This window comes from Zootoca vivipara, chromosome 6 (genome assembly GCF_963506605.1).
Source record: "Zootoca vivipara chromosome 6, rZooViv1.1, whole genome shotgun sequence".
Taxonomy (NCBI): domain Eukaryota; kingdom Metazoa; phylum Chordata; class Lepidosauria; order Squamata; family Lacertidae; genus Zootoca; species Zootoca vivipara.
The window spans coordinates 60,994,271-61,020,739 of NC_083281.1; the positions used below are offsets into that span (position 1 = coordinate 60,994,271).

The window sequence follows — 26,469 nt, forward strand, 5'->3', positions numbered from 1 at the left end:
GTTTAAGTGGGTCTGGTAAGTTCAAAGGCCATACAGAGGAGCATCTCAATTCTGTACCTCCTGGAATCTGTTGAACAAACTGCAGTCTGCAATCCAGTGTGTCCAAAGAATGCAGAAAAAAATCATGCACTTTTGTGTAAACTTGTATATGAGGGTCAAGTGTCATGTGAAATGGCTTCTTGGAAATTGGACTGTAGGCCACTTGACATCTCAAAGCCTCATCTTCCAGAAGCAACCCACATTACAACTAAAGGAAAACTGTGGATCTGGCCTTTGTCTAGTGCCAAATCCTGCCGCTGCCCTGCAGTTGTTACACGGCATTGTCTTAAGAGCTTGAACTCTGTAAAGGTAAAGGGACCCCTGACCGTTAGGTCATCGTGGACAACTCTGGGGTTGCAGCGCTCATCTCAGTTTACTGGCTGAGGGAGCCGGCATACAGCTTCTGGGTCATGTGGCTAGCATGACTAAGCCGCTTCTGGTGAACCAGAGCAGTGCACGGAAACACCGTTTACCTTCCCGACGGAGCGGTACCTATTAATCTACTTGCACTTTGACGTGCTTTCGAACTGCTAAGTAGGCAGGAGCTGGGACCGAGCAATGGGAGCTCACCCTGTCGCGTGCATTCGAACTGCCGACCTTCTGATCGGCAAGCCCTAGGCTCTGTGGTTTAGACCACAGCGTCACCCGCATCCTTTGAACTCAGTACTCTGGTGCTTAAAAGCTTGTACCAGCTGCCCATATGCTGCTGAGCCTAACAAATTAGGTCCAGGCTATCTTAAGGACTGCCTGATCCCTTATATCCCTACCCAATCACTGAACTCTTGTGGGGTGTCTCTGTTAGTGTTCCCCCATGGCTCAGATGCATGGCTTATAACTATTAGAAGCCATGCATTCACTGTTGTGGATCCAAGCCTGTGGAAATCCCTTCTAACTGAGATTAGACGGGCATCTTCCTTGCTAAAATGTCAGGCACATGACTTAGGCTTTCTTGGTCCAGCAGGCATTTTAAGGTAGTTTGGTTTTTGCAATGAATTTCTGTTGTTTTATTTTCCATGAAGGTTATTTTTTATGTGCACCCCATAGAAATGCTAATGATTAAGCAGTATATGTGTCTTAAATTAGAAAAAAAATACAATAAAATACAGGCCTTTATAGCACAGTTGTGAGGATTAGTGATGGTATGTGTGTGATGCTTTGGTAACTCTTAAAAATTGTAGTATATATTCTGAGAAAGTATGTGGTGTTAGATTTTCTTACTAAGAGCCAAGAGCAAAAAACGAACAGGTTTTACTAACCAGGACTGGAGAGAGCTGCTTTCTGGGACTGTGTATCAGTCCTGCCTCTTTCATTTCGCCTCTGAGCAAGTTAGTTTTGCTCACTGCTTCTCATCTTTCAGATAAAGAGAAGCTGGTGGAGATGTTCCATGCCATGAAACAAAAAAGTGCCTCCACAGCAATATCAGTGAAAACCTCCCCACGGGACAGTCCTAGTAGTGTGCAACCTGGTAAGTGGCTATTAATGGCAACTGTGTGATAGTAAGGGATTGATGCCTTCTTGGCTGGGGCTTCTTGAGGCTGAAAGATGTCCCAGTGGACTTGATTATCCTTGTCTGTGACTTTCTGCTAGGGTAAACCAGGCAGATTAAGTCCACGGAGACGTTTTGAGTGCCTGATTACAGGAGTGTTGTTTGTCTGCCAAAACAGAGCATGTGGTGTGCTTCCAAGAACTGGATCTGCAACACAAACCTGTGCACATTTACTCAAAAGTAAGCCCCACTAATTTCAATGAGGCTTACTTCCAAGTATGTATAAAATGAGTTGCAGCTGCCGCCAGACTTTACAGAAACCTCAAAGGGGGGGGGGGTGCCTCTTGTGTCTCATTATCTCCAACTGCTTCTTAAATAACCCAACAATAGGCACATGCCAGAAGCTGCAAGCTCAGGGGGGCTGGGTTGCATGTAACTTCCTGCCCTGCAGTATAGTGCTCACACAGCTTTGGGGGGGAGGTATTTGCATCTATTTATTTTATTTAAAAGCCTTTCTAAAACATTTAATATTTCAAAAATCTATAAGCAGTGTAAGCTATCTACAGTGTAAAAATATCCATTAAAACAAAAATAAAACTTAAAACTAATTAAAAAGTATAAAATACCCATTTTGTCACTGCCCTATTATTTTGTGTAGGGTGCAGAGTATAATTTCTAAGTGAATGTACAGAGCTCTACAAGGGCGGGCAGTCTTTCAAGTAATCTGGTCTCGAGTTGTTCAGGGCTTTACAGAGGTTATGAGCCACCCCACCACCACCCCATCTCTGCCAAGCAGTAGGAAGATTCCAGGGAGTTGCAGGCACTCGTCTAGGGTTGTGTTTCCATTGGGAAATCAAGGCACAACAAGACTAGTGTCTTTAAGAAATGTTTTATTTTACACATATTTACACCTAAAGCCTTCAATGGAGGGGTTCCCTCACTGAGAGAAGTGAAGTTACAGGGAAACAGGCATCCCTGTGGAATGCTCTCCCATCAGATGTAAAGGAGATAAATAACCATACAATTTATAAAAGACATCTGAAGGCAGCCCCTGTATTGGGAAGCTTTTAATGTTTGATGTTTTATTATGTTTTTGTGTGTGTTGGAAGCCGCCGAGGGTGGCTGGGGAATAATAAAACTTATTAATAATAATTTATTACTATACCCAAAGAGCATCCCCCATGACTCCTCTGATAGCTACAGCAAGCTTGGGCCCAAAGCAGCAGCCAGTCATGGCTCCCGGTCTGTTGATGCAACCTCCTCCAGCCAGTGCTTCATGTTGTTCTTCCCAACTTCCTCCTTCTTGTTGCCAGCACACCTTGCAAAACAAAAAAAAACCCTCTCCTTCCATCTGCTCACCCACCCCCTTTCCCCAGACCTGTTTTTGTGTTTTTTTACAGGACACATTTTTCCTGTGTGATGTCACACCTCCTGTAACCTCCCCCTCCCAACACTGCCATTTCTTCTGCTAACACACAGCTGCAGGTGGAGGGGGAAGGACAGCACCTGCATGGTCAATTGTTCTTTAATTGTCTGGCACTTAACTCTCCTTCTAATCGCATTCAGCCTGTAATTTAAATCTAATGTCTGCCATATTCCAAAAAAATCAGCTAAATTCTACCCCTTTATTCATTTCCAACATTCACTAACTGTAGCAGTTCTGAGTGCCCTTGCACCCCCAAACTGTTACCCTAATGGTAGATCTGTAACAATATGTTAACCTCACATTAGCACGCTTCCTCAAATGAGGCAGCTTATTTGTGCACACAGATTTGCTTGCCTTGAGTGAAGTTGTTTCCTCCCATGTTCAAAGAGAGTCTTATAGGTAAATTTTGCAGTATTCTTGGAGCAGAGCAACCAAGGGATAACATGTCAGTTGAGTACAAGTCCCAATTTGCACTTGACAATATGTCATAAAGGCATTGTAAGAGGTCTTTGGAAGCGTCTGCTATTAAGAAAGAAACAAATACTCACCCAAGTTATGCATCCCAACTGAAGGAGCGTTTGTGTTCTACTCCTTTATGTCAGAGAATTAACATTAAGTCCACAGAGTGCAAAATGGTAATTTGTTTTTCAGAACCCTTTTGTTCAGTCACACAACTCTTGACAAAGGGAATTTATACTGAAACAGCACTGTGGCTGCCCTGAGTGACTTTGTTTTTCTTTCTTTCCCAAAGAGCCACAAGTACAGCAAACTGCTGTGGATTCAGAGAAGCCAGTCAGCATTGCTGCTGCTTCGCTGCCAGACTCTCAGAAGACAGCTGAGCCCAGCAGAATGGAACAGCTGCGACCGCATGAGTTTCCAAGGTCCAAGGAGCATGCTCCTATCTCCGCAGAGAAGCCTAAGTTGAGTGATGGGCACACAGCCAAGAAAAGCCTGAGCATCCTTAACTATGTCCGAGGTTCTTTGCCGAAGGACATCCCTGTGCCGTTATCACACAGTATGAATGGGAAGAACAAGCCATGGGAGCCCTTTATAGCTGAGGAGTTTGCACATCAGTTCCACGAGTCTGTGTTGCAGTCCACACAGAAAGCGTTGCAGAAACACAAAGGTAATGACAGCTTGTAGGGGGCAAGTAGTGCCAACATCCTGCCAGAGATATATGTGATTGAGTGATAAGGGACTTTCAGCTTATGAGGGTCAGTTTTTGAGATTGGTTTCCTTGCTTCTTGCATACTTCAAGTTTCGGATATACAGATTTTACATGGATTCCTTTTAGATAGGCCAAGACTCTACACAATCCAGTTTCAATGTTTAGTAAAGCCATTGTGGGGATAGTTGCTTGAAGTACGTTCAATGCGTAGTGCATTCCAAATAGGGAAAAAAATAGTGATCATTATGGGGAATAGAATCAGTGCCTGGTATAGATTTCAACCCAATTCACACTTGGAACAATCAGTGCATGGTATAGATTTCAACCGAATTCATACTTGGAACAAATGTTGTATGCCCACATAAAACTGTTTACAGACATTTAATATTTTATCATTTGCTTCTCTTGCTAGAATAGCCTGAATGTTTTTCAGTAGGCAGTAGTAAATATATAACTTCATGAAATGCCCAGGAAATACAGCTGACATAAGTGAAAAGCTCATTAATTTCAGTGGACAGAAGTGCAGAATATAAAGTTGCTACAGTGTGTTGGCAGCAGCTGTTAGTCAAAAACGAAATAAAAAAATTAAGGCAGCCAATAGGAGACACCAATTCAGCAGCTGAAGGTATGGGCCATAAATGTTTTCACTGACTAGGTCTGAGAGATAGTAAAATCCCCTGAAAACGTCTCTTGTACTGAATACAGAGCATTAATCTTGGTGACATACCTTTCCTGAGATAACATCTTGAGTAGAAATTGTTAAAACTGTTAACGTCCCTTTCAGCAGTCCTATTTTGAAAGAGGTGGTGGGATATTTCTTGGGCACTTAATTTAAGCTTGGCCATCTGAACTCCTAAATTCTTCTCTACCTCTGACTGCTCTGTGACCTTGACAAGTCTTTTGGTCTTTCCCCCTCCCCATAATTCCTAAATGGTTTCCCTTTTTATTTTCTTTACACTTCCCCCGAGTGTGTGTGGACTCCATCATTTGGGTCTTGCTTTTAATAGCTCCTTGTGGGTGATACATATAATTGTAGTTGGAACTTATTCTGCACAAATATTGGAGCAAATTGCAAGGATGGGTTAATGTGATATGGAAGAGCTTGATGCAAAATTACTTCTTGCAGAGAATTTGCTTTCCCCAGCAGTGTATGTGTCTAGGCTTCTTCATTTGCTTTAGCTGTGGGTGCAGGTGCTTACAACCACCTGGTTCTCATCCCAGAGCAACTGTGTATTTTCTCCAGAGTATGGGTAATCCACACCCTTGATATGTAAGTGGGGAGGTGAGCAATATACTTCAACCATCTTACCTTGTATTAACATAAGTATTTTGAAGTTGGAGCACAGCTGGTCCTAACACAGAAATTAAGTCAAAAGGGACATGCAATGCAGATGTTTTACCTCTTGCAATGCTGTCTTCTAGGAAATGCAGTGGCACACTCCGCAGAGCAGAACCACAAAGTTGATTCCTCCATTCATTATAACATTCCGGAGTTGCAGACTTCAAGTTGGGTGTCTCTGCCACAGCAGAATGGCCAGAAAGACTCCCAGCATAAGGGTTTCATACCCCCAGAGCATGAAAAGGTCTCTGACTCGGAAGAGGAAGAGGAGGAGGAGGAAGAGGAGTATCCCAGACCCAAATGGCAGGGGATTGAAGCCATCTTTGAGGCTTACCAAGAACATATAGAAGGTAAGCTGCACTGATTCAGGAGATCCCTTGCCTCAAGTTGTTTCCCAGTGATGCAAAAGGAAAAAAGTTGGAGCAGGTTATTGCTGTTTACTTTGCTCCAATCTTAGCTATTCCTGTGTGAACATATGCTTATGTGTTCTTTGTCAAGATCAGAAGAGTATTTTGTAAGAAACACCCTGTGCTTTGTGGACACAAAGTTGCCTAGGATCAGTTTTTCCTTTTATGTTAAGAGATTTCTTATACAGTGGAACCTCGGTTTACGAACGCAATCCGTTCCACGGAGGCGTTAATAAACACAGGCGTTCGCTCCCCGAAGGCACGCTTCTGCGTGTGTGCGAGCTGCGCAGATCACGTCTGCGCATCCGACGCCGCGGAACCCGGATGTATACACTTCCAGGTCCACGGCGTTCGTAAACAGAGGCATTCGTAAACGGGATTGTTTGTAAACCAAGATACCACTGTACAGCCAAACCTCGGTTGTCGAATGTAATCCTTTTTGGAAGCTCGTTCGGCTTTGGAAATGTTCGGCAACTGAGGCGTGGCTTCTGAGTGGTTGCAGGAGCTTCCTGCACTCAAGTGGAAGTTGCATCGGATATTTGGCTTCTGAAAAATGTTTGAAAACCAGAGCATTTACTTCCAGGTTTTCGGCGGTTGGGAGCCAATACGTTCAACTGTACTACTTTAAGTTCCTCAGTGCCCTTCATTTCTCGAGAAGCATCTATCATAGTTTAAGACAGGGCAAATTTCAAGATACATTACAGTAGGTCAATACAGACTACAGGTGCTCTCTACTTCAGTTTCACTGGTCTGATTGCATAGTGCAAGCATGCAAGCTCCCAAGAGAGCCACTGCTTGGCTTACCATGCTGTCTGAATGTGGGTTCATATGACTCAATAAGCCAAACCATGGGTTAGTATAGCAGCAAAACAACCAAGGGAAGGAACAAAACAGCCACATTCTTCTCTCTAGGAGCCTGCATGCTCATGCATTTGCACTGAGCCGTGGTCTGGCTTAGTGTGATATACAAACCAGGCCTCTTGCATGAGGAGTTTGTCAGGCACCTAGCCTGGTACTGAAAAGTGACAAATTGTCTAAATTTGATTCCAGAGCAAAATTTGGAACGACAAGTGCTGCAAACCCAGTGCAGACGCTTGGAGGCCCAGCACTACAATCTCAGTCTGACTGCAGAACAACTATCGCACGCTATGACGGTGAGTATGGATTCAACACCAATTGCATCTCAGCTCTAATGTCGTTTTTTTCTGTTCTGTGCTTCAGGAACAAAATCCATTATTGTGGTTATACTAAACCATGTTACTTGAAACCTCTCTTCTCTTCCTGTGCAGGAACTAAGGAACCAGAAGCAGAAGATTGTCTCTGAAAGGGAACGACTTCAGGCCGAACTAGATCACTTGAGAAAGTGCCTTGCGTTGCCTGCAATGCAGTGGTCTAGAAGTTACTTCAAGGGGTATCCCAGGTGACATTCCCTTGTACTAGGCCGAACATATAGTATAGAAATAATAATCTATTTTATTACCTGGAATATTTAATATTTTTCACTGGGAGGTTTGAAGCTTAAAAAATAAAAGAGAATGTGCCATGCATGGAGCAATGGACCGTGGAATCCAGGAAAATCCAAACCCATCTCTTGAAAAGATGCAACTGAATCTTTTTAAGCCTGCAAGTAACTTGCTTAGAAGGACTCTAGTTTTGGTTAAATTTGAAAGGGTTATTTTCCTTCTGCTTCCTCTTCTGCCTTTTTAAAATACTGTTTTTAATCCAGAGATTCCACCAATGACACTAACATCCATCTCTCGTTGAAGGGGCCAGGATTATCTCCATACATATGCTCCTTTTTGTTGCCATATAAGTTCAATTGCTATACTTTGGAATCTGCCCATTTTATTTCTGAAATACAGTTTCTCAATCCAAGAGGAGACAAGGTACACATCAGTTTTTGTTAGAATGAACTCAATATTTTGGATACAGAAAAAATTATCTGCAGAGTAGTAGGCCTGGCAGAAGAAAATGCAGCTTCCAAACTTGACTTCCCATGCATCTATCAGCTTTTGCTGGAAATGCATTTCACTTGAAAAATAAAAGTGAATAAATAAACTGAAGGTACCTTTTTATTACTGGGGAGGGGAGGATGTACAGAACAGTGATATACATACAACACACAAAGATTATGTACCCCAGTGGGTAGAATTTTCATACAAAGATTTTGCAATTAAAAGAGTGAAAAAGGTGCTTCAGCCTTGTACTGTGTATATATTTAAAAATGTTTTGTATGTTTTTATTACTTTAATTATTGTTATAAAAAGCTTGCCATTTTCAATATGTTTCTGCTTTTTTTCTTTTTGGCAAAAAGATAGCTTGCTTTTAGTGTTTGTACTGCTGCTGGTCAGGACAAGAAAAAATATTGAAATGTTTTTTAAAAAAGAATTTTAAGGAAAAAGCTTTCCACTGGGGCACGTGCTATCACTTAGGCATTTTGCGATGCATAGCACCAGCTTCTGGTACAGTAAATTCTCCTGCGCAACTGGAGTTTCTTTTCCCCATTTTCCCCTGCCCTGCTACCCCTTTTTTCTTCAAGCACTTGGAATACTGGATGTCATATGATCCATTGCCATTGAGAGATGATCTTAGGGACTACACTATCTACGTTAATCGACAATAATTGGCTTTGTTCATTTAACCAACACCACTCAAAATTGTAGCACTAGCAGCATCAATTATGTGAGGCTTCCAAAGAAGGAAACATTATTCCAAAAACAGCAAACAGTTAATACAAATGAAGAAAAATATTGTGACCTGTGACTGAAGCTGTCTGTTTCCAACCTGCTTCATATACAGACCCAGTAGCACATAAGCTACTTCTGGCACAGTGTGACCCTATTCCACAAGAATGCATGTGTACCTGAGACCATGAGGGTAGATTTCATGGGTCTTTCACACCTGACTGCCAGTGCAGTTTTGCATAGCATTCAGTTGGCTTACCCACATGGTCATGTTATTCACATGCCATGCACTCCTGCAGCGGGAGGGTCACATACACTAAAAATAGGTCCCATGTGTTGGGGGCCCTCAGCCTTGTACTAAACCCAGATAAGAGAGATTTTTTTTTAAAAAAAGAGTTTTACTCAAGTCATTAATGTCCCACTAAGACCATGTGTGACTTTTGAATAGGTACCTCTAGTCTTATTTAGCCCATATAGCTCATGCCAAAATTTAGGAGTCCTCTGACTGGTTATCAAGAGCTAGTTTGGATTAGTGTTTTATTTCCATATTTAAGTATTAAACAACATTTTCATACACAGTCCTAGCAGGTGGTTTTGCTACTCTTCCTTATAATCCATGCATTTAAATTTTAAATTGGCAGCACTAGAAATTAAAGACAAGGTGGATAAGCCAGACATCCATTCACCAACTGATAGTTGGTCTGCAAACATGCTCTAAAAAAGATCAAAGCATTTATTTTTAAAGCCTTGCCTGACAAAGCATGTTCTCCCTTTGCTTTGTTTATCAGTCTGGCAACACCAGTCTTTTGTGATGTATGGAAGCACTGTTAGATTAATCTACGTCCCTTTAAGGGACGCCTAGAATCGATATTATAAAGGATCAGGCACATTATTTAAGGTGCACTGATCTTTCACACTTGAGGGGATTATATACACAAGCAAGGCCCACCCCTCCCAAGTTTAAAATTGTTTCCCCTTTGCCTTAACTATTCAAGGCCTCACCAACCAATACTTGCAGAATGAGTGGCAAAAGCACAATATTTTGACCAGGAATATAATATAACCCTGGGATTTGTAGCACCTTTATAGTCAAGGTTCACTGAATTTTGTCATCCTCTTTGTATTTTATAATTTTAGTAGCTGATGTGCAATGCTTTTTGGTGTTGCTATTAAAAATTCTCTTTCCCCGAGTAATGACAATGAAAGGCAAGCGGGTGTGCTCTTGTAGGACTCTACAGTGGCCAGATGCAAAGTAAAACAATGCTTCTATCCTTTTAAATAGCTGCTTAGAAGTAAATTCAGCTGGTGCAGTTTCCTCACCACTGTGTGACAAACCTACACCTGCCACAATTCCCTTTTCTATGCAACTCTTAAGAATACCAAAGCCCTGACCAGCCTCCAGAAGAAAGTTTATCTGTTATAACAAGAAAGAAACCTAGAGCAAATTTATGGACCTGTGTGACACAATGTCCTCTCCCTGAATGCAGAAAGAGATTTTTTTCACATTAGCAAGTGATCCTTCAAACAGCTAAAGCTGCCAGTTTCTGTAATAGTATTCTGAATATCCTTCCCTGATGTACTGAGACAATCGGCTCTATTGGAGCATGAAAGAAAAGAGCAGAAAAATGTAAAAGTCACTCATATTTCCCCCTCTGAATGATGTTAGGTCATTATCACCCATTTGCCTTCAAAGAAAAAAAATTACCTGATTGTAGTTAATACTATTTCATTCCATAAAATAGGTTTTGCCAAAAAAGCAGAAAACAAAATTATACCTTGGAAACTTGTTTTAGTCGCACCCCCTTAGGTGAGCTGAAAAATATCAAAATAAGGGACCACAGGAAAACTCAGTTTGCAGTACAGTACTTTCAGTGCTCATTCTGGCCATTCAGGTTTTAATATATGACCAGAGTAAAGTATTTATGTGAAGTATTGACAGAAGGCAACAAGCTGGCATTGTCAGATACACCTAAGGAGTGGTGGTAATGTAGAAAGTCATAGTTTAATTAGGAAGGTGTTACGGGAACAAAGATGGGATAAAACATTAATGGCTCTACTAATTTATTTCTGTCCAAAAAATTATACATTCACTTTCAAGCTATCAAGGTTGAGTGTTAACTGAGGGTAATTTGGATATTTCCATACCATGTCTATCAAATTGTTGCAGTAGCAGTGTCTTTCAAGTCAGTGTAGATTACAGTTTTTATATCCTAGTGTTGGCAATGGACAGGGCAGGGGGAGATGGGCATAGAAAGGAGGAGGCCATTGCACTCATTTTTCTAAACGTAATTGCACTATGTGTATCTTTTTCTTTCAACTGAGGGGAATGTGGGCTAGACTATATGGGAAGATGCTTGCACCACACTGCTCCAGCTTTTACAAGCCCAACATGTGCTGTTTAAGGACACACATTAGAGCCAATTGGCTTGATTTCTATATATCTACATACAAGAGTAAATAATGAATGTGCACTTACTCAAACTCAGAGTTGAATTCAAATCCAGATTCAGTGGTACACAAGCTGCCAGATCAGTCACAATTTCCCATTCAGAACAAGCCTGCATTGTCTGAAATACGTATGTCTTTCCCTCAAACAATGCAAAAACAAAAACACGAAGGCAGAGAGGTTAGGAGGTGCTAGTATGAAAACTACAGTATCCCATCTTGGAGCAACTCATCTTTCAAAACATTCTCTTCTTTTCTACAATGATGGGAGTCAATTCCTTCTCCCACCTACCCCATCCGTGCCCAACTTTCTGGCCCACTGCTTCAATTCTCAAGACTACCCCCATTTGCTCTCTGTTGCCCCCAGGGCCATGCTGACTGGTGGTTGTTATAAGAGGTGCAGAATTTCTCAAGCAACTAAACACAGAGCATGAAGGGAGAGCAGGAGGATAAAGCCCAGACTGGCTGGGGCAGTTTAGATGCTGTGAGACAAATTAAACCTGTTTTAAGTGTACTTGTTTGAATTTAATGTAATGTAATATATTTGTTGAATGTAGTAATTAGGTATTTATGAATATATTGCTGTAATTTCTGACAACATCCAAAAAATAAAATGTTCCTAAATCATGACAAAGGATTATTTTCCCAGCAGCCCCAGTGGTGGATAGAAACTACACAGACTGTGTATAAATTTAAATTTGAACTGTTAACTATGCTTAAAGACACAGATCAAACCTTTCAACACAATCTGGCATTTTATACAGTATTCACTATGAAGGCACCATACTGCCATTGCTCCAACTATACACTAAGCTAGTTTATTATTCCCCACTTGGATGAGCAGGCAAGCTAGAAACTTGCAGGGGCTAGAACATACACAGCCACCCTAGGACATGAATTCCAAAAGCTAGCACTAAGCTGAACTAGCTCACAAGTCAGCACTAAGTAATATTAGAGAGCACAAAATACAGTGGTCCCTCGACTTACGAACTTAATCCGTTCCGAATTCGTAGGTCGAAAAGCTCGTAAGTTGAAACACGGCTTCCCATAGGAAAACAATATTCGGAAAAATTTGTAAGTCGAGGAAACCGCATTTAAAGCCGCCAACGGTTTCTGTTCGGATGTAGAAAAATTCGTAAGCGTGCGGCCATTTGTCCCGTTCGTAAGTCGAAACCTACGGATGTAGAGTCTTTCGTAAGTCGAGGGACCACTGTATAGCAGAAGATACTACTGAAGGAACAAACAGTTAGAAATCATGACTTTGCATGAAGTATGATTAATGGATTCCTCAAACAAGGCAAAGAATGTTACAGATTAAAGTAGTATGCGTTTAAAATTGTTGAAGTCAAACTTTGGTTTGTGACCGCCTCGGGGAGAGACCACTTCGGTTTCCGACCACCGTGGACCCAGAAGTGTTTACATCCGGGTTCCACGGCGCTCGGATGCGCAAAAGCGCTCTATCGGCGCTTCGCGCATGTGCAGAAGCATGCCGCAGGGAGCGGCCGGCTCCCTGGAACCAATTGTGGTCGCAAACCGAGGTAGCACTGTACAAGCAACATCTAGCAACATCAACAATAATGTTACTTTGTCACTACATAGTTTCTTCAGTGTTGGTGTGAATTTCCAACCAATTTAACCTCTCCTACATTTTTTATATTGCAAATGAAAAAATTAACAGGTTGCGCTTGCACTGGGACTCTGCATTATAAAAATATCAAGCATTTCAAACAAAAAAAAATTCAAACATTGCACTAAAAAGTACAAAATCACAATACTTTTTGAAGAACTACTTTAATGATCAAGTATCTTGCACACAGCCAGCAGAGGTCAGTGTGTTGCTGCCTAAAGAATGTACATTTTACTGCAGTCTAGTTAAAAATCTGCCTCATTGCCAAGTGTCAACATAACAGTATTTGGACTACACTCCTCTTTATTATTTTCTTCCCTTCTGCCCATACCAACAGCTATAAAAGGTTACAAACCAGACAGGTAGGAACACTCGCTGTATGATGAGGGCCTGAGTCCTATCAGCCAATGAATACCTACACAATTAAAATGGGGTAGATTCTGACCAGCAAGTGACTGGCTTTAGGAAATTTAGAGCAAAGAGTCTACAGCAGAGATAAAAAGCAGGTACACAAAACAAATCAATTTACTCTGTGGAAAACAGAAACAAGGCACGTTCTCACTTTCTGCAGACATACGTACACAAAGCTGTTCACTTCAATGGTTGCTGACAAAGCAACCAGAGAGGATCCTTTATCTCTTGAGGACAGTTGACAAATAGACTGCAGTAAGTGATATCACAGTGGAAGCACACAGTGCCCTGCTGGAAAGATGGGTTATCACTCCCCAGGCAGGCTCACAGCAGTGCTGTGCAGCCAGGTGTTTAAAATAGTCTCACTCTGTCATCTTTCCCAGAGGCTTCTGAAAATAAGGGCCCACTGAGGAAGTGAGTCCTGTGGAGAAGGATCAATTCATTTTCTTCTAGTTTTAGACTGAGAGTAAAGCAATCCAACAAAGTAGCAAGACAACTGCAAAGAGTTGCAGCCAATTCATCTTGGAATGACAGTCACACAGGAGCTGAGAGGACTGTTGCACAGGATCATCTGTTTGCTGAAGAGAGCTATTGTCACAAAAGACTGTGCATCCCAATTGCTGAGGATAGATACAAACCCCTGTGCTGCTGGCGGATTGGATCAGCCTTAGTTTTCCAGTATTTGTCCACAAGAGGATATGTTACACTGAAACTTCCCCTGACATCATCTTTGTCTTCAATACAATCTTATAGGAGTACTGAAGACCAATATTTCACAGAGGCAGCTGCCTAAAGCTCAGGAAAAACTGCTGAGAAGCAGAACGTCAGAATGCATTTCATGGAAGATTTCGGTTGTCAAAAGTCCTGAGACTGGGCACTTTCTCCAGGCTGGAGATTTGTACGGAGCTTGTACATATGATCTAAAGCTTGAGTAAGGAAAGCCCCAGTAGTGTTGATCTCCATTAGAGTCAGATTATCCAGCTTATAAGAGAGAAAGAACAAATGTTACAAAACAATATGCACAAAATTTGTAAAAAAAAATACATACCTATTTGATCACGTAAGGAATAGCAGAATCTGGTTGTACCCCTCAATAGTTTCAGTAAGTATGTTTCTAGTTCACATAATTGCATGGCTTAGTGACATTTATGCATGTAAGATTAGATGGTGTTTTTATTGACTAAGGGAAGAGGTCCCCTAGTTTCATTTACCCCAAGGATGGGAAACCTGTGACCCTTTAATTGTTGGGACTCACAGCTCCTATCATCCATGAAAACGGACACATTGCCAGGAGCTGATGGGTAGTAGAATCGAGCAACATCTAGAGGGCCACAGGTTCCCCGTGCCTGATTTATACATTTATTTCCTCCTAAATTCTCAGCCTTGAAAATTATCCCCAAATATTCCAAATGGACTACAACAAAGATAGCCTACTAATCCAGTCCAGTTGTTGTGTTCCATTTAATTTTTGCTCACACAATTTGGGAGAAGGTAATGGGACCCCATGCCTGATTTATACATTTATTTCCTCCTAAATTCTCAGCCTTGAAAATTATCCCCAAATATTCCAAATGGACTACAACAAAGATAGCCTCTTATCCAGTCCAGTTGTTGTGTTCCATTTAATTTTTGCTCACACAATTTGGGAGAAGGTAATGGGACCCCAGCCACATGCAGTGCAGCCTTCCCCAACCTAGCTCCCTTGTTTTAGACCAGGCATCCCCAAACTTTGGCCCTCCAGATGTTTTGGACTACAATTCCCATCTTCCCCGACCACTGGTCCTGTTAGCTAGGGATCATGGGAGTTGTAGGCCAAAACATCTGGAGGGCCGCAGTGTGGGGATGCCTGTTTTAGACCATCAGTCCTAGCCAGCCTGACAGACAGGGATGTGGTGAGAGTTGTAGGTAAAACATCAGGATTGGGAAAGGCTGCTGTAGTATATGAACTGTTTCACATACAGTACATACATGATGTTTATACAGTATATGTCCCAACATCCTGATATGGAACCAAACTAGAAAATAGAGTGGTTTCACATAATACAGATTATGGGAGCACATATACAAAAGTATTTCAAGAATAGGCTTGCTTCATGCATTTGACTGGAGCTCTCTAGTGCTCTACATAATGGCAAGATCAATGCATATCATCATTCAATAAGAAAGATGCAGTGCACAGTTGATTCATAACATTCAAAGCAAAGTTGCAAACATTCATGCAAAAGACTATACAATGCTTGCAAGTATAAATCAGTGTCAGAAGAGCAGCAATCAAAACAAAAAGCAGACCTGCTGCCGCCATTTCTTGCTAACTAGGAATCCATTGCCACTTTCACTATCAATTTTAGATGACTCCCACAACACACTGCTTGAACATGCACTACAGTGGTACCTCGGGTTGCTGTCCCAATCTGTTCCGGGGTGCCATTCACACCCTCGAAAAGTCCGCAACCCGAGCAGCACTTCTGCGCATGCATGAAAGTGTGATAAGAATGTTTCTGCACATGTGCGAAGCACACAGAATGCTTCTGCGCATGCGGCAAAACCCGGAAGTAAACACTTCCAGGTCCGCAGTGTTCGTAACCTGGAAAAACGCAACCCGCAGCAGACGCAACATGAGGTATGACTGTACTCATATATTTTCATGTACTACACTACAAAAATTAGCAGCTCAACATAGATTCCTCTTACCCTGGCATGAGCTTCCTGCTGTCTAACAAAGCTATCAGCAGACAACCGGAGTTTCGCAATTCGAGTGTCCCAGGTATCCTTAACCAATGTTCGGATCTCATCTGCCTTTGGAATATTGTCCACAGCACTAATGGAGAAAGGAAAGTTTTCAGAATGGGTGAAGAACTTTACTTCAGTGGTAGAGCATCTGCTTTGCATGCAAATGGTCCCTGGCACCTCTAGATATTTTATAAGTATTTCAAAGTATTTCAAAACTACCTTCCACTATACCATCACAACATATTAAAACAGCACTACATATTCTAAAACTAATTAAAACATGTTGGGGGGGGGACTCCTTAGAGGGACCCTCCCCCAGTCATCCTGACCAGCACTTCGCCCACTGACAGCACTAGCAGTGGGTCAGGAGAAGGGAATGAGGAATGGAGTGGGGTGGAGAGAGGGCTCTCAGACGTGTCAGAGCCTAGGCACCGACCCAGTTGGCCAGAGGGGGAAGGACAGCGCAGTGAGGTGCCAGAGCCTCTGCAACGCTCCAGCCGAAGGACGGGAGAAGGAACGCAGCCCCTTCCAGCACACGAATTGAGGCGCGTGCCCACACGCAGGGCTAGGGGGAGGCGCTTTGGGGTGCCCAGGCTTTTATGCTGGCCGAAGAGCCGGAAGCAGCCATTGCCGGGTTCTGAATCGGACTAGGCAGTCATGTTTTCTGATATCTCTGCACTGTAAATAATATGCACAATAAAACTCTGAAAGACAGAGCGGACTGGAGCGTCTTTACTCAAGAGTAGCTGCAACAATCCCGATATATATCATACATACAGTGGTGCCTTGCTTAACGAATGCCCTGTAAGACGAAATTTTCGCTTAAAGGATTTTTCTAGCGGAGGTTGCCTCGCTAGACGAATTAGTTTTACGAAAAAATCGTCTAGCGAATCACGGTTTCCCATAGGAATGCATTGAAATTCAATTAATGTGTTCTTATGGGCAAAAAAAAAAATTCAATGCATTCCTATGGGATTCGCTAGGTGAATTTTCCGTTATAAGAATAGACCCGTGGAACGCATTAAATTCGTCTAAAGAGGCACCACTGTATGTCCAATAGCACCTTAGAGACCAACTAAGTTTGTTCTGGGTGTAAGCTTTTGTGTGCATGAACACTTCTTCAGATACCTGTGTGTGCATGTACACAAAAGCTTATACCCAGAACAAACTTAGTTGGTCTCTAAGGTGCTACTGGACAATTTTTTTATTTTTTAAATATTTCGACTACATCAGACCAACATGGCTACCTACCTGAATCTAAAACATTAATGTGAAATAAGCAAGATAAGAAAGCCACTGCCAGTCGGTGCAGAAAATACTGAGCTAAATGGACCAGTGGCATGACTTTTTAAAAGCTACTAAAGAACAATTGTCACTGTGTATGCTCATTTCATAAATTGCTGGACATAAGCAATATTCATCAGCTTCTAGCAGCAGTTGTTTATTTTCCCCATATCTGAAGCTGCAAAACACTGGATGAGTTGAATTCTACATTACAGCATATGAGAATATTGAACTCTGTGTCAACCTGGTTTTGAAGCTAAAGGTTACAGAAGAGAGATATAGTGCCATTACAACAAAAGTTAAGCAGACTAATAGACATAAACATCTGCATTTGATAAGCACTCTGGACAATGTTCATTTAATGTTCCCTCCTGGCTGTCATTCTTATATATAAAATTCCTCATCATCTAGATGAAATCTAACGTGACCCTAAATTGTTTGAATTGTTTGTTCATATTAGAACTGTCAACTAGAAATCTTGCCAGTGAGGATTCCTTTCATGGAATGATTTGGCTTTTAACTGTAAGCTACCCTGAGCTAGGCAAAAGCATTGGAATATCAGGATACATTTTTGAAATAAATCAATAAACACTCACTAGTTCAGCAACAACTTTGTTAATTCCATGTAGAATGGGCTAGGCATTGGAGTGAAAGTATCTTCCTTGCGCTCCTGATCCCGAATTTGCTCCAGTTTTTCTAGAAAGTGATCAAAAAGAGATATGGTATACAGTACAAAGAACTAGATGCTGTAATTTCCTGCTTCCAGCAGAAATAAATCCTGCAGGAACAACCACTTCATCAATACATTGCATCAAGAGGAGACAGCATTCCCATAGAGGAGCTTCAGAAATGAAAAGCTATTAACAGGAATTTGTTAGTCTAGCTAGCATGTGTCAAGTTCGGTAACAGTACTACTAGGGCTCCTAAAGGAATCAGCACCTCTATTGCAAAGCCATTCTCCATCAAGACTCAAAAAGCCTGGTGTGATAATAGCACAAAGCAAGTTAGGTAGAGTTGTGCTTAACATGAGCAATCATCTCACTGCTCTACACCTTTGTGAACAAACATATTGATTTGCCATGAAAACACACAAGTTAAGAACTTTAGAAACTGTAACGTTCAATCAAAAATTTTAAAACCTATGCTGAGATGCAGCGATAAATGTGGATGGATAGCCAGGTAAACAAATTGTAAAAGCAATTAAAGATCTTGTGGGAGACAGGAGGCAGGCAGGTGTGAAGGACTCCCTGGTCCTGAATGGGGTAACTGTGCCCCTGAAGGACCAGGTGTGCAGCCTGGGGGCCATTTTGGACTCACAGCTGTCCATGGAGGCGCAGTTCAATTCTGTGTCCAGGGCAGCTGTTTATCAGCTCCATCTGGTACGCAAGCTGAGACCCTACCTGCCTGTGGACTGTCTCGCCAGAGTGGTGCATGCTCTAATTATCTCTCGCTTGGACTACTGCAATGCACTCTATGTGGGGCTACCTTTGAAGGTGACCCAGAAACTACAACTAATCCAGAATGCGGCAGCTAGACTGGTGACTGGGAGCGGCCGCCAAGACCACATAACACCTGTCTTGAAAGACCTACATTGGCTCCCAGTACGTTTCCGAGCACAATTCAAAGTGTTCGTGCTGACCCTTAAACGGCCTCGGTTCAGTATACATGAAGGAGCGTCTCCACCCCCCCCCATCATTCTGCCCGGACACTGAGGTCCAGTGCTGAGGGCCTTCTGGGGGTTCCCTCGCTGCGAGAAGCCAAGTTACAGGGAACCAGGCAGAGGGCCTTCTCGGTAATGGCACCCGCCCTGTGGAACGCCCTCTCACCAGATGTCAAAGAGAACAACAACTACAGTAGTACCTCGTAAGACGAAAATAATTTGTTCCACGGGTCATGCCGTCTTACAAAAATTTTCGTCTTGTGGAATCAAACGGCAGACGGCAAAAAAAAAGTCTTGCGAGACGCGGCCATAGAAAGCTTCGTCTTGCGAGGCAACAAAGAATCGCTAGACGCTTTCGTCTAGCGAGTTTTTCGTTGCGCAAGGCATTCGTCTTGCAAGGTACCACTGTACCAGACTTTTAGAAGACATCTGAAGGCAGCCCTGTTTAGGGAAGCTTTTAATGTTTAATAGATTATTGTATTTTAATATCCTTCCAGAAGCCACCCAGAGTAGCTGGGGCAACCCTGCCAGATGGGTGGGGTATAAATAATAAATTATAATTATAATTATTATTATCATTATTATTATTATCTTCTAGCAATTGAGAACCAGTAACTTCAACTCAAGCAGCAAAGATCCAACTCCTGCAAGAGGCCACTCACAGTTAATAACTTACTTGCAGGTGATAGTTCTTACCTACATCCATCCATTCTGGAGGTATAAGTCGACACTTCTGTCTTTGCTTTAGGTTGATAGCCAGCCAGAGAGGCACATCCACAGGCAGCCCAGGATTAAAGGGACCCAAGTCCCCCTAAGTGAGACATTCAAAATGAGGTACATAAGAAGCTGCCTTGTATAACTGTATCTACTGGTAGCTCAAGGACTTGACACTGCATTGGAGAAACTCTCCACTGTTTCATACATGAGTTTTTGCCAGCCCTGTCTAGAGATGCTTAGGAATAACACCTCAAACCTTTTGAATACAAAGCATGTATACCACCACAAGGAAAAGTCATAAGTTCTTTTTTGGCAATTCTAATCTCTTTATCTGCTTGTTTAGGCTTCATTTCTGGGAAGAAGTGACTAAGCTGAATTTTCAGGGAATAATTCAAAGCTATACTGTATTATACTTAAGCTGGTCAGTGGTCCATATAGCACAGCACGGTCTACTGCAGGAGCAGCCAATGTGTTTCCATTCAGATATACAGTAGTTATATTATCAATGACCACAAATAGGTCATTCCCTCATTTCATCTGTGATTTTTAATTCTGTTTCTGTATGTTTATTCTTTAATATATTCAAAAGACACGACCATGTATGGAGGACTGCAGGAGAAACGGGAGCCAGGCAAAGTCATTATCAACATGTTCCCTGTCTCCCCTACAATACAATAAACTGTCTTGTGGGAATTTCTTTAAAGCCACCTTCAAAGGATTTTTATCCTGAAATGTGGGATATAAATAACTGCAACACACATTATTACCCTACTGTAGCAAAAAGAGAATACTATATGTTTTGCAACACCCAAGTACAGTCTTGGGGAAAAGAAAGTACACGCTCTTTGAATTCTGTGGTTTTACATGTCAGGTCAAAATAATAATCATCTGTTCCTTAGCAGGTCTTAAAATTAGGTGAATAAAATCTCAGATGAACAACAAAACATGACATATTACACCGTGTCATTATTTATTTAACAAAAATCAAGTTAAAATGGAGAAGATGTGTGGAAAACTAGGTACTGTACACCCTTTCTGCTTCCATAGGAATTAAGAGGCTAAGTAGCAGACAGGTGCTGCTAATCAAATGCCCTTGCTTAACTGATCATCAGAAAATGTGATCAACTCTACAGCTTAGGTTTTAGCCATTTGCTGGTCTGGAACATTCAGGTGTGTTTTAACACAATGCCAAGGAGGGAAGACATCCCAATTCATGGCTCTTGCCCTGGCATATGAAGCCCGAAACAATCTGCAATCCCAAAATAAAAAGCACATCCTCCCTTATAAACCTGTCTTAAGATCTGCAGGAAAGCCCAGCAGGCAGTTTCACCATCCTGTTAAGCTTGTGGGGTGGTGGTACATGGAAGGAGCTTCTCTGGGGTGGCCTCCAAGTTGTGGAATGTACTCCTTTCAGAGCTTTAGAGCTGCATCCACCCCCAGCAAAGGTCAAGTTAAGTGTACCACTCACTCTGGAGTGTTGCTGATGGTTTTGTGTTTTGCGTTTACAATCTATTGGTGTTGTTATGCAGCACGATGCAGCTAGTGTGCTGTTTAAAGCAGTATGCAACTTTGTATTGGGACTGCATGGTGAAAAGTAAACTATAAATAAAGCTGTAACAGATTTATTAGTGCTGCAAGCCAACTTTGTCATATGCACAGACGACCTGCTGAAATTAAAAAGGCAATAAATAGATGCAACTTGGATTCATTAATTTCAATGGGTCTACTCTTGAGTAGCACTTCGTTGACTACAACTCTGTCTTCCAAAGCAGCGTAAGGCTCACTTTTTATTGGTTAATATGATAATAAAGTTGACTCTTACTCAATTTCAAATTCTTAATTTTTTAAGCGTTGTTTCCATAAAGTGCTAAGAGTCGTGAGTTTTTTCATGGCGTCTTCCCTCTTTTCAAGAGCTGCCTGCGTTATTCAAAGGCGAGGTATAAGCAGTAATAAAAAAAACTTATCGGGTGTGCTTTTCCCCTGCCCTCTTTTTATTCGTTCGGGGTACTTATTAGCGGAATATATAGCACAACTACACCGTTAATAAAACATTACTATTAATTAACCGCAAGGGCTCGCCCACCGCTCCATTATTTCGTCTTTTAAACGCTGGTCTCCCATCCCACGCCGGCCGCCCCACTTCTTTCTTATCCCCTTTGCTTCCATCCCATACAGTAATGTTCTCTTCCTCACACTTCGACCTCGGTCGGCATTTCATGACTACCCGCCTCCGACGTCCCGCGAGCCGGGCTCCCTCCGCTGCCGACCCACCCCAATGAGGTAAATCCGGTCCATGCTGAAGTTGGGTATGATGGTGACCAGCTCCTGCTCGGCCAGGAACTCGGCCTCGGCGGGATCCATCGGAAGACGAAAAGAGGCGTCTTTGCAGAAGCTAGGCCTCAAAACCGCCCCAGGAGCACCGTGAGGGGAGACGGCGGAAGAAGCAAAAAGCGCGCCGCCTCAGCGCTCGCGACCACGAAACGCTGAGGTGACTACGTCTCTCATTGGTTGAGGAGGGAAAACAAGCCCCACCTACTACGCACTTTCCGTTGTTATAGGTAAGTGTCTCTCGCGCGCGCAAAGTTTCCTCTCCCCGTCTGAGGCAGTAGAGCCTGCGATTGGCCAGAGAGCAAAAGCAAGGCCCCGCCTACCGCTTACGGTATGAAAAATCTCTGCCTCTTTTTTTTCGCGCGGTCATTCGCGCCCTGAGTTAAAGGAGCCCCTCATTGGTTAGTGTGGGAAAATAAGCACCGCCCACTACTCTATCTTCCTCATTTGAAAGGTTCTCGCGCGCACAATCCTCCCTTCTTGCCCCCGCCCCCCGGGTAGTGGCGCATGTCGCTCAGGCAACACATGAGCGCCGCCCGCCTACTCCCTACGATAGGAAAGTCTCCGACTTTTCTTTCCGCGCTCATTCCCTGCCTGAGGTATCAGCCCTGGAGCTGATTGGATACCAAGAGCAAGCCCCGTTCACTCCCAGCTGCTCCTTCCTATGAAAAGTCCTGGATATTCCACCCCCTCACTCGCACGCCACTAGGGTTGCCAGACTCAATAGAGGACAGGACTCCTGTGCCTTTAATTGCCGTGCTCTCTTTTGAGTCTGCAAACCTTAAAGAGAAATCAGCAGACCCTTTGCTTGGAAATTAAACAAAGGGTCTTCTGGTTTCTCTTTAAGGTTTCCAGACTCAAAAGAGAGCAGGGCAATTACAGGCACAGAAGTCCTGTCCTCTATTGAGTCTGGCAACCCTACACGCCAGGAGGCTGGGGCGTTTAGTTGGCACCTGTTATGTAGTAAGCTTGGATCCTAGAACAATAGGCAGGTAGGATCCTAGAATGCAACAACCTGATTGGCCTGCAGCAACAGCCCAATCAAGCTCCAGGGGCGAAACAGAATCAGTCAATCAGACATTGTGTAAATAATGTATATATAGCCTGAGGTTTGTGGGGAGATTCACTGTTTTATGAGCTGCAATAAAGAGCATGAAATCACTATGCAACTCCGAATATATTTCACTGGCAACGAAAGTGGGATCCCGCTGAGCTGTCCGCTGTGTACTGCACTGCAGCCACCACTGGCAATCGCACCACGCATCCAGGCTACAACTCTGGGACCCAAGGACCCAGAATGGCAACAGACAACAGCTTCATGCCGTTCAACCCAGCCTCAGGAGACTGGGAAGGAGACACCACCTGTTTTCAGTTCCTCCTGGAGGCAAAGGACGTCACCGACGCAGCCAAGAAGAGGGTGACATTCTTCAGCGTCTGCGGAGAAGAAACGTTTTGAGATCACCCGAGTCCTCCTCACACCTGCGATAATGGAACGGCTGAAGGGGCATTTCTTGCCACAGCCCTTGGTGGTAACGTGTCGCAATGCCTTCTACGCAAGTGGCAGGCCCCTGAAGAAACCATAACCAGGTATGTGACCTCCCTCCACCAGGCCGCCCAGCTCTGCAACTTCACAGAGCTGCAGAACATGCTCCACGACCGCCTTGTGGGTGGCCTGAGGGACGAGAAGGACCTGACATTCCAGGTTGCCCTAGGGGGGCCCTGGCAACCGAAGCCACCGAGAGGTCAGCGCAAGGATTCAGGTCGAACTCGTCATCCCAACCGAGGGTCCACCACGAGGACCTCACCGACGACTCAGAATCCGACCGGGAGGATGTGCACCAAGTGCAGTGGTGCACACAAGCTGCACGCCCACCACAACAGCCTCGGCCGGAATAGGAGAAATGTGCAAGCTGCAGGAAGAGCCACGAGCGGAGGACTTGCCGTTTCCGCAATGCAAAATGCTGACAATGCAGAAAAGCGGGACACATTGCCCAGGCACCTATTGGCTGGAGGTTTTAGTTTGCTTTCCCCCACCCCCTGAACTATATTGGGGGTTTTCCAGTTTGTGGTCTCTGGCTCATGTGCTTGGGCCCTTCTTGTCTTACTGCCTTGTTTCACAACAATCAGGATCTGATAGCAAAGCCTGAGTGTGATTTGATCCTTTAATGTGGAAGCGGAACCTGTGGACTACAATTCCCATAATTCTTAACTATTGGCTGTGGCTGGTAGGGCTGGGGATGTCTCTTGCCTGACTGTCTCTCCAGCTTGCTGCTTTACTTCTGGATCACATCACTGCAGTGCAACTGAACTCCAAACTCTGGCTTCATCTTTCTAACTAGGAGCTGCAATCTCACACATAACCCCTTTCCTTTGTTTCTTTAATGGCCCGTCATGGGCTATAGCCTCAACACAGGAAGCTATCCTGGCTTATATTTAGCACTTGCTTGGTCCAGGGGTTAGTAGGATCTCACATGCAACCTTTTCCTCCTCTGTTCCCCAACTCATAACATTATGTTCTAGTTTCACATTGCAGGACAAGATAGGTAACTGTTGGACAAAGCATATTCCATGGGAGCTTCTTCATTTCTTGTTTCTTGCGATATTTGCTGAAAAATATGATTAATCTCATCTGTATGCCATTGCTTTTCTTGCTTTATTTAAGATTTCTATATTTAAATACAGTAAAGTGTTTGAAAATCATTTCATTGACATCTTGTTATTGAGGAACCCCTGAATTCCTCAGAGCACACGCTTACCAGATGACAGGTGACAGCAAGGGATCTGGTAGGAAAGAAGCTAAAAGCACAACTTTGCAATTTCAAAGCACCATTCCTGTGTCTTTACACACATTTCACAAGATACAGTTCCCACGTGATGTGGTGCTGGCCCCCAACTGGGGTGACTTTAAAAGAGACTATTTTTAATTTCACTTATGAAACACTTCTTACGAAGCGTCTTGAATTGATTTCACAGTACAATAAAGACAATATGGTGCAATTGCATATATAAAAACAAGTACAATACATATATTAACTAGAGCAAATTCATGGGGGATAAGTCTATCATGATGGCTATATCCACTGTAGGAGGTGATGACCTCTGAATACCAGTTGCTAGGAATCACAATCAAAGAGAGCACCCAGGTCCGGTTTGCAGGCTTCTCATTAGCATCTGGCTGGCCACTGTGAGAACTGGATGCTGCACTTGATGGGCCACTGGCCTGATCCAGGAGGGCTTATATTCTGTCACTGGGTGGGGTTCAGGAGGCGGTGGCAGTTTGTGACAGGGCATTTTCTGTGGTGGCTCTCAAGTTGGCAAGGGTAGGAATTGCTGCATGGTTGCACTTACTGTGTACAGACCCCATTGCACTTGTTCCATCAAAGTTCTGTTCCTACAATGGCAGGGGCTTGTGGTCACAGGAAAGCACAATGAAAAGCCTGCATCTGGTAAGACTAAGCTTGCAGCAACTCAATGATGAGCATCCACTGTTGTGCGGAAGATTCAACTTCCTTCTGATAGAAAACAGCACTTCAGATGCAGAAAAAAAGCTGCATCTTATAGATGGGTGGCTGCCAGGACTTGTGACTGGCTTGTCTCAGGCAGAGCAACACTTTGCACTCGGTTTTCATGTGTAAAGTGCATGCACAAATGGGTGTTAAAATTAATTCACTTGCTAAGTAAACTTCCATATGTTTTCCCTGAAAACAACAACCAGGAATTGTTGAAGGGATAAATAACGACACAACAATCTTTAGGCACTCTTCAGAGACATATTAATGTCCAAAGTTCTGAGTCAAGGGGGGGAAAGGGTGGCTTTCACTGAAGAGTGATTTAGAGCATTGTCAACTGAGCAGTTAGGCTGTCGCCATGGAAACTGAAAGCCTTCCAACAATATTAGCTGTGACAGGTCTATTTAATAATCCATCCATGCAATCCTCTTCAAAATACTGCTTTATTCTTCTGCCTTTATATCTCTGTTGTAGCACAAACCTTGATGCAACAGGGAGTGAATAAGAAGGATCGGGGTCTGGGGTAATAGTCACTGCCTCCTAAATAATATTTTTGAGGGGGTGGGAGGTGATCCCTCTTATCACCTTAGATCTTATCATTTCATCTTTGTGTTGCATTAATAAAGATTGTAAGTGATTATGATTGGAGAGTTGGGAAGGTAACAATAATCTTCCTTCTGTTCCTGAGACTGAAATGTCTTGTCATGTCTGGATCAGCCCTTCAGGCGTCTATTCAGTCCCTTCCCCACAAGTCCCTAAAAGAAGAAACTTTCATATTCTGGGTTAAAGCGGATAAGGTCCCCATTCAACCTGTTGTTGTTTTTTAAGCGTCTATACATCCATCCATCATTTTATTTGTGTGCCACCTTTCCATAGTTAGAATCATGCTCAAGGCAGTTGACTTACAACATGAGAAAATACATAATTACAAGCATAACAAAAGTTGATGTTGGCTTCCGTCTGTCTTGAGAGAAAGTCTGGGGGTGACGTCACTTAGCAGCACTGAAATGCCCCTTTGGTTTCAGATAGTATTTGGGTAAGATAAAGGTAAAGGGACCCCTGACCGTTATGGTCCAGTCACGGACGACTCTGGGGTTGTGGCGCTCCTCTCGCTTTATTGGCCGAGGGAGCCGGCGTAAAGCTTCCGGGTCATGTGGCGAACCAGAGCAGTGCACAGAAAGAACGTTTACCTTCCTGCTGGAGTGGTAC

The 26,469-nt window shown here is 43.2% G+C and overlaps 2 protein-coding genes across 7 annotated transcripts in view; one reads left to right on the plus strand and one right to left on the minus strand.

The window, feature by feature from the left end:
* The window catches only part of GSE1 (Gse1 coiled-coil protein), a 391,224-nt gene extending 383,935 nt beyond the window's left edge, over nucleotides 1-7,289 (plus strand). For all 6 annotated transcript variants that reach the window (XM_035120003.2, XM_035120004.2, XM_035120005.2 and 3 more), the window contains 5 exons: nucleotides 1,397-1,504; nucleotides 3,703-4,077; nucleotides 5,542-5,808; nucleotides 6,916-7,019; nucleotides 7,155-7,289. In XM_035120003.2, coding sequence (XP_034975894.1) covers nucleotides 1,397-1,504; nucleotides 3,703-4,077; nucleotides 5,542-5,808; nucleotides 6,916-7,019; nucleotides 7,155-7,289 — 989 coding nt within the window. The remainder of the gene's footprint in view (nucleotides 1-1,396; nucleotides 1,505-3,702; nucleotides 4,078-5,541; nucleotides 5,809-6,915; nucleotides 7,020-7,154) is intronic.
* A 6,587-nt stretch (nucleotides 7,290-13,876) lies between these two features.
* On the minus strand, nucleotides 13,877-22,005 carry GINS2 (GINS complex subunit 2). Its single transcript, XM_035120012.2, has 5 exons — nucleotides 21,695-22,005; nucleotides 19,403-19,517; nucleotides 17,643-17,742; nucleotides 15,724-15,850; nucleotides 13,877-14,013 (listed from the first exon to the last, which is right to left on the minus strand). The coding sequence occupies exons 1-5, from the start codon at nucleotides 21,782-21,784 to the stop codon at nucleotides 13,888-13,890; spliced, it is 558 nt and encodes a 185-aa protein (XP_034975903.1). The 5' UTR covers nucleotides 21,785-22,005; the 3' UTR covers nucleotides 13,877-13,887.
* Nucleotides 22,006-26,469: the final 4,464 nt, after the last annotated feature.

Bases quoted from the DNA above. Each gene is read 5' to 3' on its own strand.
- GINS2 (XM_035120012.2), bottom strand. From the start codon at position 21,784: ATGGATCCCGCCGAGGCCGAGTTCCTGGCCGAGCAGGAGCTGGTCACC. The intron at 19,518-21,694 runs GTGGGTCGGCAG...TGTCTCACTTAG, and splicing joins ACCGGATTTACCTCATTGGG to GGGGACTTGGGTCCCTTTAA. The intron at 14,014-15,723 runs GTAAGAGGAATC...CTCTCTTATAAG, and splicing joins AGCAGGAAGCTCATGCCAGG to CTGGATAATCTGACTCTAAT.